Below are 12,038 nucleotides of genomic sequence, written 5' to 3' on the forward strand. Positions count from 1 at the left end.
GGCTGTAAGAACCACTTAGGAAGGGAAAATCACTTTTATCGGAAGGCCACTCAAGCAAAGGCGAAGGCGCAGCCTGCGTCGCCGACGGCGGCGCCCCCACCGGAGACGCCGCGGTTTGATTGCTCTCCACGTTCACGTGTAGCTTCATCCCTCCCAAGCAATGCAGTGTAACTCCGCACACGAAGTACCTCTCGCCAGGCGAGGTGAGGGGGACCGTCGTGTTCCCGTTACTGCCCGTCAGTCGAGGGGTGGCGAAGTTGCAGCTCTCGTAGCCGGCGCTATCGACCTCGTTCACGGTGTGGTAGGTCGAGTACTCGAACACTGTCACTGTATCCATCAGCGATCGACCAGCCTATGCATTCATGCAACTAATACAAAAGAAGAAGACGTAGAATACTGAACGTACTCAGTGCATCTCCTACGTAGAAGACCTTGTTAGCAACCCAGGAAGCAAGGTCTGCGCTGATGTCCCAACCGGCGCTATCCCCGACGGTGAAGACGGTGGCTTCAGCCGATAGCCCGAGGCTGAGAACGATGAGCGCAAGCATCTTCAGGAGCTTAGCCATGAGGGGATGAATGATCACCGAGAAGAAGATTAGAGTTCGGGATATAAATTGGTGATCTCTGCAATATAGTTTTAGTTAGCCTAACTCTTTACCCACTGGTTTTGCTTGTGCAGGAAGTCTCATGTTGAGTGGTGGAATGAATCAGGTGTTGCGAATTTGGATGGGAGGATTCAAAGACTAGGAAGAGGAGGCCTGTTAAAGGTTGGTGTGGGGCGTTCAGGTAGGTCGTCCGCATCGGACAAATCAAGGTGTTGTTGGCCCAAGAAAATGATCCCCTGCAACTGTCAATGCCAAGAAGCTTCTCTAACACTAACGTAACTTTAGATCCCTGATCTTGGGATTGTCCATAATATTTTATTATGAAGGATGGCTTCTTAGTTCATCTTTTACTCAATCTTTGAGATCCACCTACGAGACGAATCAGTAGATGAAGATGATAATTAACACTACCAAAGAATGGGTGATGAACCAGTAGGTAACCTAATGGAAGAACTCCATCGCTGTTGGTTGACGTTAGCAAACTGTTCGTGGATGTATGACGTAAGACTTAATTCCATCATCATCTTACACTAATCTTATCATTCCCATGCAGATTAACTCAACCGCTCAAAGCCTCACAAGAAATAACCCAAATGACGTAACCCAATAGTCCATATATTGAAAGCACTGCCTCTCGTCTAGCCCGCAAGAACAAGTCCCAGCAGCAGGAGAGCGTTCCCGCTGTGGAAGCCCCTGCTCCTCCCCCCGCTGGATTTAGTAGATGACTCCGTCGTCGGATCGGAAGCCGGTAGGCCCGAAGGCGTTGACGGGGGAGAACCGGCCGGCGTCGAGCTGCTCGCACCGTCGACGGTCACCGCCAGCTTCATCCCACTGGAGCAGTGCCCGGGTGTGCCGCAGATGAAGTATCTGCTCCAGGGCCTGGTGAGGGTAATCTTGGTGCTCTGATCCGTGTATGTCTGGATGGAGTTGCTGGCCGAGCAGGCTTTGTAGTCAGCTTCTCCAACCTCGGCCAGAGTGTGAAGACTAATGTACTGGAAGACTGACAAAAATTGTGTTAGTATCCTTTCTGGCTACTGCCTATACACATCAAAGGATTCATTGCCAAACGTATGCTCGTTTTACTGGCCACGTTTGATTTCATATGATACTTCATATTTTACATTGAATGATGCTTACAGAGAGTATCGTCGACGTTGAAGGTTTTGCCGGAAGCATGCGGTGTAGTCCACCCCACTTACCCATCTTTGCAAGTCGCCCACTGTGTAGTCGGTGGCGGAGGCGGCCGGAGCAGCTGCTACAAGGAGGACCAGAAGAGCTACCACACCAGCCATGTATGCTTGTTCAGTAAACCTTATCTAGTGTTCAACAGCCCAAAGCGAAGGATTGAAGCAACGAGAGAGAAACAATCCATGTTCGTGTTATATAGGCAGTTTGGTTGCAGAAATTAGTACTCTTTGAAATCAGCCTGCTAATATGGTAATTTACATTGCACTACCAACTCCCTGTCTTTGGTATACCTACTGCACTGGGGAATCACGGAGCTCCCCTGCTCTTCGCACTCTTGCCTACCTAATTCCTGGGATAAGTTTCTTGGCTCTGCTCATCACAAGGTTAACTTACCTGCATGTGGCTTGATGCATTGCTCGTTGCAAAGTGCATCACCCGAATCTGTTTCTCATCTTCTGCAGCTTTAGGTGATTGAACAAGGAGCACATCAATTAATTATTAGTTTCCAGTCTGATGATGCATCTTTCTAGCTTCAGGATTTAATATCCTTATCCAACTCCAAGAGAGGTAGTGAGAATGACTCTGCAGCTGCTGCTTTGATTTGTTCAAGCTTGAGCACCTAACCCTTGTAAAATTTAGAATGAGACTGCAGAGAAAAATATACTCAACTGATCCTATCTCACAAAGACAAACTTGTGCCATGAAAATTAACTTCAACAAACAACTGTGAGAGGCTACAGAGATCAAATTTTAGCGGTGGCATGCAATAACTGGTGGCATGTTCAAACTTTCCATAAACACTCCAAAAGGTCGAATTCTTCTTCTCCCTTCTTCAAGCATATGTGTCTGCTGTGATCTCCTTTAATCCTTAATAAAAGTTGCAGATGAACTGCTTCACTATTCACTAATTGTATCCAACATTGTCTGAGTCAACAAGGGATGGAAGCAGCTGGAGCATGAGAGATTCTTGATGTCCTTGAGTCAACTATATAGTACAGCTTGCCAACACAGTCAGATGTGCATCAATGATGGATGTGGCATGTGGAGAAAGAGCTGTGATTCTTCTCGTCCCTCGTCTTCAACAAGTTCAGAAGATGAAATGTGGACTAAAGATAATGTTTTACTGAAAAAGATGCAAGGAGTGGATCCCAAACTTTACTTCTGGTTATTGTTGTACAGTCAAATGGTACTACTACAACGACCAACAATGCTTGTTTTACTCACCTTCGTTGAAGAAGAGCTGCTTACTAGATCGGAGGACAGTGACTGATCACTTCATCCTCACATTGTTGCAGGAGAAGGCAGTAGCTTCTTGGTTTGATGAGGTGAAGGTGCAGACCAGCATCGAGGCCCACCACTTGCACTCCACAGGCTCTTTTTCTTGGTCTAAAGGAGGAAGGAATCATCACAGAGACCCAGGTCCGGTGGCCCCACCTTGTCCTAATTCCAACTTCCAACACCAAAAAGCAACGCCAAGCGCTTCTCCAAAAGAAAGGAATTAGGCTGAATGGGAGGATCCCCATGCCTTACAATACTAGAAAGAAATCGCCCTCTCTAGATCTAAAGCTAATCATTCTAATCACCACCCACAGCCCAGATCCAACCTAGGTGTTTGAGCCTTTTTCTTTTAGACATGTCACATGCTCTTCCCTCTTCCTTCATCATCATCATCATCACCACCATCACAGAGTCGTTGGATAGATAGATCGGTGATGTGATCATGTATCAGCACCAGCAGTGGACATGACCATGTTCTTGCGGGTGTTTCGTATCTTGAGTCGAGAGACAATCACAGAAGCAAGGCAACAAAGATCAGTCTCTGGTCAAATTGACCATCAATTATTGTGAACCACTGGTGGCATATGTTGGGAAAAAAAAGGTCTGGCACGAATTCCCAAGCTTTGTTTGACCACTCCAATGTAGGATGCTAAATGTCTTTTGATTTATCGATTAGATTTCGCGGATGATGTTTTAATTTTATTAATATCTCTATTCTTTTTTTTTTTTTAAATTTTTTGTCAACCATGCATGGATGTATTGATCATCATATATATGGATTCTCCCGGTTGATCAAGATCCGATCACGCCGACAGCAAGCAGCAGATGAGGCGACGACCGTTCGATGATCGATCGACGGCGATTAGGCGCGCTCGATTAATGCAATGGAACCAAACCCTTGCGTCCACGGCACCGGCCCGGGCGCCAGCGTTTTCTACCCTCGTCACGGATACGACGAAGGATGCAACTCGCAAGGTGGGGCCCACTCTAATGCCCTTCTGCAGAACGGGTACGAGAGCGTGAAATAGATAAATAAATGAAATGGTGGTCGATAAAGTTAAAGCGGAGGGGAAAAAAAGAGAATTCCGTTGCTTCTCTTTTCAGTTCTTGCACACTCACTGCTGCTGCTTCTGCTGCTGCCACACACACACATACTCTCTCTCTCTCCTCTGCCCTTCCCTCTTCCTTCCCACTGCGAAGCGACCAGAGAGAGGAAGTGGAAGAGAAAGAACAGAGGAAGCGGAGGAGGGGATAGGAACCCTAAGATCGAGCTCGAGAGACCCTCTCGTGGATATTCCATCGGGCTGGCCGTCGCTCCTCTTGATAGTGGGTGCGCATCCCGCTTTGCTGTCGCTTTGTTCGGAAATCTCAGATTCCTGATGTCGATTGCTAAATTTCCTTTTTCTCTCTTGTTTCGGTTTCCAAAGATCGAAATGTGCGAGCGAAGACTTGGTTCTACAATTGTTTTGATTTCAATTTTGTTTCGATTTCTTGCTGTTCTCGAATAGAAAATGGGAATGGGGAGATTTGGAAGGTTTTATTGAATGCTTGTTTTGGATTTGGATTTTCGTTTCTCGGCCATTAATTGATCTTTTGTGCAAAGTAGAGTCATGATCTGCAAGAATAGTTCTTCTTGTGAGTTCTTTTCTGTACTGTTTTGATTTGGTGATGGAGATTTAACAGCTCTTGATATTCGAATGAGTAGGTCTTAGGTCCCTGGAAAGAAGAGAAAGAAGAGTGTTCTGCCCAGCTTTAAAGTTCAGCGACGCCTGCTCTATTAATTGTAGCATCAGAAAGGGTTTGTGCAATGTTGAGACTACAGAGGCTGATACACGTTCTTGACGTGATTTGGGAGAAAATGAGGAACGGAACTTGACAGTGAAATCTACTGCATTTGGATTGTTTTTTCTTGAAGGATTGGCTGAGCCATAGGTGATGTTAAAGTTCCACATAGGATGGATGAGATTTGTGAGTTAAAAATGTCGACCTCGCAGCATCCTTCTGCTGATAAGGGCTTGGGTGGGCACGAAAGCGGCTCGACAAAAGAACAGAGTCCATCTGCTGTTTGGAAATCTCAAAATTCTAATGCAACTGTGCTCGAAGAAGCACGGAAAGGGAAAAGTGCATTAGAAGAGCAGAATGAATTAGCACCTGATGTTGATAGCTTCAGGAGCATGGACTCCTTTGAAGAATCCAGGGGAAGTTCTTTCAATGGGGCTAGTCATCCTCCGGAACCCATGGACACTGATCTTGTGAAGACGGTATATGTGGCAATAGATCAAGAAAAGTCTAATGCAGGGTGCTTGATGAGAGGGCTCTCTGTAAAAGGTCCTTTTATAGAAGATCTCTCTATTCGGGTTCCTGTGACAAAACCAAATGCTGCTCTTCTATCAACAGATGGAACCTCTCCCGATGAACCGAATGAGTCAGGTGCCGTGTCTTCTCCTTTTTCTGTTCCACATGCATTACAGTCAATGGAGACAACATTTTTACCACCAGATTCCGAAGAAAAAGAGTGTGTTTGGGATGCTTCCCTTCCCCCGAGTGGAAATGTCAGTCCTCACAGCAGCATTGACAGCTCCTGTGTGGCCACCGCAATGAGTGTCGTGAACAGTTGCACAAACACATACAGAAGTGATGGGATGACCAGCGATGGTATGCTTAGTTTGGAAAGGGCCTGCGAGAGCACAAAGGGAAGTGTTATAGGGGACTCACTTGGAAGTGCTAAAACGAGCATCAGTAGAGCGAGTGACAGCAGTGGTCTCAGTGATGACAGCAGCTGGAGTAATATCACTGGAAGTGCTAATAAGCCTCATAAGGGAAATGATCCTAGATGGAAGGCGATTCTTGCAGTTCGATCTCGTGATGGTATACTGGGTATGAGCCACTTCCGACTGCTCAAAAGGCTTGGATGTGGTGATATTGGTAGTGTTTATCTGTCAGAATTGAGCAGTACAAGGTGCTACTTTGCTATGAAGGTGATGGACAAGGCATCTCTAGCAAGCAGGAAGAAGCTGACAAGAGCTCAGACAGAAAGGGAAATCCTCCAACTTCTTGATCATCCTTTCTTGCCAACCTTGTACACTCATTTTGAGACTGACAGGTTTTCATGCTTGGTGATGGAGTTCTGCCCTGGTGGTGACTTGCATACCTTGAGGCAGCGACAGCCAGGGAAGCACTTTTCTGAATATGCAGCAAGGTAAAAGTTGCAACATGGAATGTTCTTGTTCACTGCTTTAACATATATGGTCCATTTACTAGTTCCTTTGGTAAGTTGGATATGACATGTGTTCTGCTGATGCTAAAGGCTTGGCTTTGCCATCATGATGCCACTTATCCTGTTATAACACAATTCTCTTTTGTTGATTAACTTTACATCCTTTGTGTGTAGTTGTAACTTTCTATTATTTCCTGCAGCCAAACATTCTGATTCGACTTTGCTACTTGAGAACTTTCAAATAATTAGTAGCTATAATCACTGCTTAACATATTTGCTTATTTTGCTTCGTTTATCAGGAATATAAGCTATAATCACAAACTTTTACAGAAAACACAATCTAAAGCCTTTTGAGTCATGATTTTCTAATAAAACCCTTTTTCACAATTGTAGTCACCGAAGTTGCCACTCCTGTGTGAGCTTTTTGAAAAGCAGCCTTTCCAAGTTAAGAAGATAATTATCAACGAACTATGTTAAATACTGTTAGGCAATTCTAAGTTTCTCAAGAATCTCAACAGCACATTCTTTCCTAATTAGTCAGTTACCAGGAGTAAGTTGCTTCACAGTATTTTGATCTACATATGGACATTTAGAAAGTTGGTACATATGTTTTGATTTGTGCAATTTGTGTATTTAGTATTCAGATTCTCTTAGAGATTGTGGATCTTGATTTTGTTGAAGGCACAGTATTTTTTGATTGAAGCAGTAAATCCACTGGGATGAATGATACATTTTGTTTCTTGTGTCACTGAACAGATTTTATGCTGCGGAAGTACTTCTGGCTCTTGAGTATCTTCACATGCTTGGAGTTGTATACAGAGATCTGAAACCAGAAAATGTACTTGTTCGTGATGATGGGCACATAATGCTTTCTGATTTTGATCTATCGTTAAGGTGCGCTGTCTCACCAACTCTGATAAAATCCTCGTCTTTCGACTCAGATCCTTCCAAGCGGGCAGCGGGCGCTTTTTGTGTCCAACCGTCCTGCATTGAGCCTTCTTCAGTTTGTGTTCAGCCTGCATGCTTCATGCCAAAACTATTCCCACATAAAAGCAAGAAAAAGACAAGGAAACCATGGGCTGAGGCACCAAGGCAGCAGGTAGCCACCCTGCCTGAGCTTGTTGTTGAGCCAACAACTGCTCGATCGATGTCCTTTGTTGGCACACATGAATATTTAGCCCCTGAAATCATCAAAGGTGAAGGCCATGGGAGTGCTGTGGACTGGTGGACATTTGGTATATTCCTGCACGAGCTCCTTTATGGAAGGACACCGTTTAAAGGCTCAGGCAACCGGGCAACATTGTTCAATGTAGTAGGTCAGCAGCTTAGATTCCCAGACACTCCGTCAACCAGCTATGCAAGCAGAGATTTGATAAGAGGGCTTCTAGTGAAAGAGCCCCAGCATCGGCTGGGCGTGAAGAGGGGGGCTGCAGAGATAAAGCAGCATCCCTTCTTTGAGGGTGTGAATTGGGCGCTGATTAGGTGCAGCACCCCACCGGAGGTGCCACGACCAGTGGAGGCCGAGCTGCCAGCTAAGTTTGGGTCGGCTGAAGGATTTGGGACGAGTGGCAAAAGGATTGTGGGAGCAGATGTGAAGTCTGGAGGTAAGTATCTGGACTTTGAGTTCTTTTAGCTTGTAGCTTATTGTTTGATGCCTATGTCTCGGTACTTCATCTATTGAAATCCATCTGTTGCTGTGCTACATGGTGACATATTCTTAACTGTAGCCAAATAGTTCTAGTTTTGTGTTTCAATAGAAAGTTGTTGGTTTCTTGTCTCCATTTTTCCAGTGAACTGGTTCAAATTGCATCTGATGTGCGTCTCTTCGCTGCCTTCTTTCACAGCCTTACCTGCTCACTTCCTCAATGGCTGCTGCACTTTTTTGCATTCATCGTAAACATATTCTCTCATACATGCACACAATTGCAAATTGGAAGCAGAAAAATAGGGAAAAAAAGTTTGCATAAATTGCATCGTGACATTTAAATTTACACTTCGATTTTATTCATCCCTTTCAATATACATTACCGTTTTTACTGCCATTAATTAATTCGTGTGCATGGAAATGAGGATTTAGATTTCCATGGCATCTGATTATTTAACTGTTGATTTAGGGGAATGAACAACCAAGGGATCTTTCACTAAATTGTTGTGACCATGTCTAGCTTTTACAATTTACCAATTAATTTAGGACATTATGAACTTTCTATCATTTGCATCTCAACCATGGTTTCAGGACAACATCTGTCAGACAGAATTCAGATTCAGATTCAATTCGTGTAGGAAATATCTTGTGCCAGTCATGAGTTGCATTACATTGATTTTTCTCGTCAGCATCTCTAGCTTCAATGTGACTAATCGATGGTAATAATAATATGTAAACAGTAAGGATAAATGTAAAGTTACATATCCAGGTATCAGTTCCTGCATCACAAATAAGTTGTTTGCTGAACAACTGCATTGCATATGATTTGTAAGATGCTGATTAGGTTTTGGAAATAGTGAGAACTTTACATCATTTAAACGTGATAAATAATTTCAAGGTTTCTTTGTTGGACAGTCTCCGTTAGCAGACTTTTCTCGTCTTAAATAGTACTGGCATGATTTGCATTGAAGATACTGCTTAGTCTCAATCATGGAAACTTATACAACAAAGAGCTGTGCACACTGATTGACCCTCCTTAATATCTTGCAACTTATATTTTCATTTTAACTGAGGTTAAAGAATTACCTTTGTTTAAAATATACATCCTTTGTACCTAATTGTAGTTTATGCTGCAAAAACCTAAATATTCTTTTCAGGATTTGCATTGATACTGTTGGTCAAGTTCCAAGTCGTTGCACTGATTCAGCCTCATTGATGTTAGTATTAACTTGCCAGGCAAATTAATGCCGTCCGATCAAATGTTAGTGAGAAAGAATATATATATATATATATATATATATATATATATATATATATATATATATATATATATTTCAATAATTGAAGCTTATTGCAAATAGATTCAGTTTTTTTAGTGTAGTTGTGATGACGAACAAGTATCACGATTTAGTGTGTATAAAATATATTACATCGAAAAAGATTAACTGTTTCAGTTATATATGTACCAAAGAAAAAAATATAAGAACTTAATACTTATACATGTAGTGAGACTATCTCTGCATGGATCTTTTTTTCATCTCATCTTGGTATTCTTTAGGATCTTAAAATTAATGTGTCAGTAGATATAAATGATAACAATAAATAGTGTAATAAATGAAAGGTAAGTTTAAGAAATAAATCAATTAATCATAAAGAACTATAATATAACAATAAGCAGTATCTATAAATATCATAAAATAAATACATATTAGTTATCAACACAATATGCTCAGAAAGACGTCCGAACAAAAAAAGCTATTGGAACGATGTCTCACTAGCTGAGACCGTTAGATGTCGCATCTCTATTGGTAAAGAGTAAACGCCCTATCAAATCTTGATGTCCGGAAGTGTTTTATTGTTGCGGGGGGCCGACATGGGAACCTTTTCTTTTCTGTGACCATTCATGTTACTCTCGAATAATTTAAATGAGTTGTTAATGTGTTTTTAGATCAATCTTGCTTGACTTTGATAAAAAAAAAATCACAGATTCTAGTGCGGTATACAAGGGATTCATTAAACTAAATAATTCTGCCTTACATTGAGTTCTCAGGGGACATTAATTCAAAACTTGACTTTAAATAAGGGAACAACAATATCCTCGTCGTGTATACATCCATACACACGCCCTCTTGGAGGATTGACATGGATACTGATCCGGGAGTGGTGGCCGATCTACGCACACTTGAATCCTAGTCTTGATGTCAGTCAAGCTGCCTCTCTTGGCGACGTTGATTCCGCCACCACGACCCATTCTTTGATTGATTCCACGCATGCACACAGGCACGTTTTATTACAAATCCAAGCCAACAAAGACGCAAGAGAGAGAGAGAGAGAGAGAGAGAGTAGGAAGACACGCATGAACGACTGGTCAAAGGTTCTTAGGTGACATCTTAGTATCTATGACATGATCGTACTATTCTCGATGATCCTCGATGATCACTGGGTGGCCTCGTGCAGCTGCTGCTGCTGCTGCTGCAGCGACTCCCTGATGTCACGGGCCTTGGACACCAGACGCTGCCGAACCTGCTCCAGCAGCTCCACCCCCGGCGGCTGCTTCCCCGTCAGGTCCTTGTACATCCACCACAGCACCGCCAGCGCCGCCACCCCCAGCCCGCCAGATGCCAGGAAGCCTGCGGCCAGCAGCAGGACGACGATCGCGGCGGGGACCAGCACCGGGCTGAAGATCATCAGCAGCGGCGTGGCCACCGCCAGCGCGATGACCGTCCACGCCAGCGTCAGCCCCGATAGCACCAGCAACGACATCCCCGCCACCGCTGCGACGACCGCCTTCACCACCACCTGCTGCTGGTCGCCCTGCCGGTAAGATTGATCAATCCCGTACTCCGCCATCTTTTGTTCCTCCGTCTTCTTCCGAGCCACAGAAATGGACGAGATACATATAGGAGCGAAGAAATGTGAGGCGTGGAGGCGCACGTGACTGGCGGGGGGATCTGATGCGTGGTGGGTTGCATGGCGAAGACGCGACAAGTGGGGGGGCGTCTCGGACGCGAGCGAGGGGCGAGTTGAAAGGTGGGGAAGAATGGAAGAGGCTGCCTTTGGGGTTGCCGAGGGCTGGTGGTTGATCGGGACTCGGACCAGTTTGAGTCACTGAACCCGTCACAACTGGAACCAAACGGCCACGTGGTTGGGTGGCAGACTTATTTGGGTTTGGTCCCTTGGACCACTTCTATCTGGATCCGATTAGCTATCAGATCGAACACGGATTCGAGATCCCCGGTAACATTGTACTCCTCCGTTTTCAGATCTATTCATACCAGATCCGACCCGATTATATAAGGAAGAAACGCTTCCTTTCTTCTTTTCTTCCCCCAATTCTTCTCATGGTTTCCGTCAATGTCATCTCTCTTCCTCTCCCTCTCCTCCTGGTTTTCTCCCTTTTATGGTATTATCGAATTTTGTTACCCGATGAATGATGGAGGTTAGTTAGGATCAACAATGTCCGACGATGAAGGTAGGGTTTCGATGAAGATGATCGTCATAAGATTCATGATGGCTTATTTTTCGTTCCCTTTCGAGTCCACGAGCTCTTGATACAGCAATAGGTCCCTTATCTTGAAACTGAAACCGTTGAATTATTTTGGATATCTGTTTATTTGCTTCTAGAATAAGAGTGGACATATCATAATTTTATTCTCTCCGATGTCAAAGGGAATACAATGAGTTTAAATCTTGGGCAATTTACCTAACTAAAAAAAAACGTCCATAATAATGGGTTTTACTCATATTTGATTTTTATTCGAAAATTATCTTTTATTTTGATCAAAATATATTTTATAAATAAAAAATATAAGATGATTGAATAGATAGAAAAGCTTATGGGTCTAAGAATGATTCTAGAGGATAACCTGTGTGTGGATCTCATACTTCAGTCCCTCCTAGATTTCTTTTCGTAGTGCATTATGAATTTACCATGAATAAGTTTGAGGTGGCTCTTCATCAGCTCCTCAATATATTGAGGGAGATTGAGAGCACCATCAAGAAAAAGAAGTCGATTTTCTACGTTGGTGAGACCAGAAAGAAAAGGAGGGTCGAGAAGTCTTTTAACAAGGGCAAACTGGGTAAAGCAAAGATTGTTAAGAAGGAC

The 12,038-nt window shown here is 43.6% G+C and overlaps 3 protein-coding genes and 1 pseudogene across 4 annotated transcripts in view; 1 reads left to right on the forward strand and 3 right to left on the reverse strand.

The window, feature by feature from the left end:
• The window catches only part of LOC135583308 (stellacyanin-like), an 806-nt gene extending 129 nt beyond the window's left edge, over nucleotides 1-677 (reverse strand). The window contains exons 1-2 of the mRNA XM_065150660.1: nucleotides 407-677; nucleotides 1-321 (exon numbers count right to left, since the gene is read on the reverse strand). The exon at nucleotides 1-321 is cut by the window's left edge and continues 129 nt beyond it. Coding sequence (XP_065006732.1) covers nucleotides 1-321; nucleotides 407-566 — 481 coding nt within the window. The 5' untranslated portion in view covers nucleotides 567-677. The remainder of the gene's footprint in view (nucleotides 322-406) is intronic.
• A 408-nt stretch (nucleotides 678-1,085) lies between these two features.
• Nucleotides 1,086-2,064, reverse strand: LOC135637584 (uclacyanin-3-like; annotated as a pseudogene).
• A 2,079-nt stretch (nucleotides 2,065-4,143) lies between these two features.
• LOC103973261 (serine/threonine-protein kinase D6PK) lies at nucleotides 4,144-8,069 on the forward strand. Of its 2 annotated transcripts, none has more exons than XM_009387768.3 (3): nucleotides 4,144-4,401; nucleotides 4,777-6,270; nucleotides 7,045-8,069. In XM_009387768.3, the coding sequence occupies exons 2-3, from the start codon at nucleotides 5,027-5,029 to the stop codon at nucleotides 7,919-7,921; spliced, it is 2,121 nt and encodes a 706-aa protein (XP_009386043.2). In that variant the 5' UTR covers nucleotides 4,144-4,401; nucleotides 4,777-5,026; the 3' UTR covers nucleotides 7,922-8,069. The 2 variants fall into 2 exon arrangements, with proteins under 2 accessions (XP_009386043.2, XP_065006271.1); XM_065150199.1 differs by having other exon boundaries at nucleotides 4,784-6,270.
• A 2,135-nt stretch (nucleotides 8,070-10,204) lies between these two features.
• LOC135637784 (oleosin L-like) lies at nucleotides 10,205-10,821 on the reverse strand. Its single transcript, XM_065150574.1, has one exon. The coding sequence runs from the start codon at nucleotides 10,781-10,783 to the stop codon at nucleotides 10,370-10,372; it is 414 nt and encodes a 137-aa protein (XP_065006646.1). The 5' UTR covers nucleotides 10,784-10,821; the 3' UTR covers nucleotides 10,205-10,369.
• Between the last annotated feature and the right edge of the window lie 1,217 nt (nucleotides 10,822-12,038).

The sequence above is a fragment of the Musa acuminata genome, chromosome BXJ3-5 (assembly GCF_036884655.1).
Source record: "Musa acuminata AAA Group cultivar baxijiao chromosome BXJ3-5, Cavendish_Baxijiao_AAA, whole genome shotgun sequence".
In the NCBI taxonomy this organism is placed as follows: domain Eukaryota; kingdom Viridiplantae; phylum Streptophyta; class Magnoliopsida; order Zingiberales; family Musaceae; genus Musa; species Musa acuminata.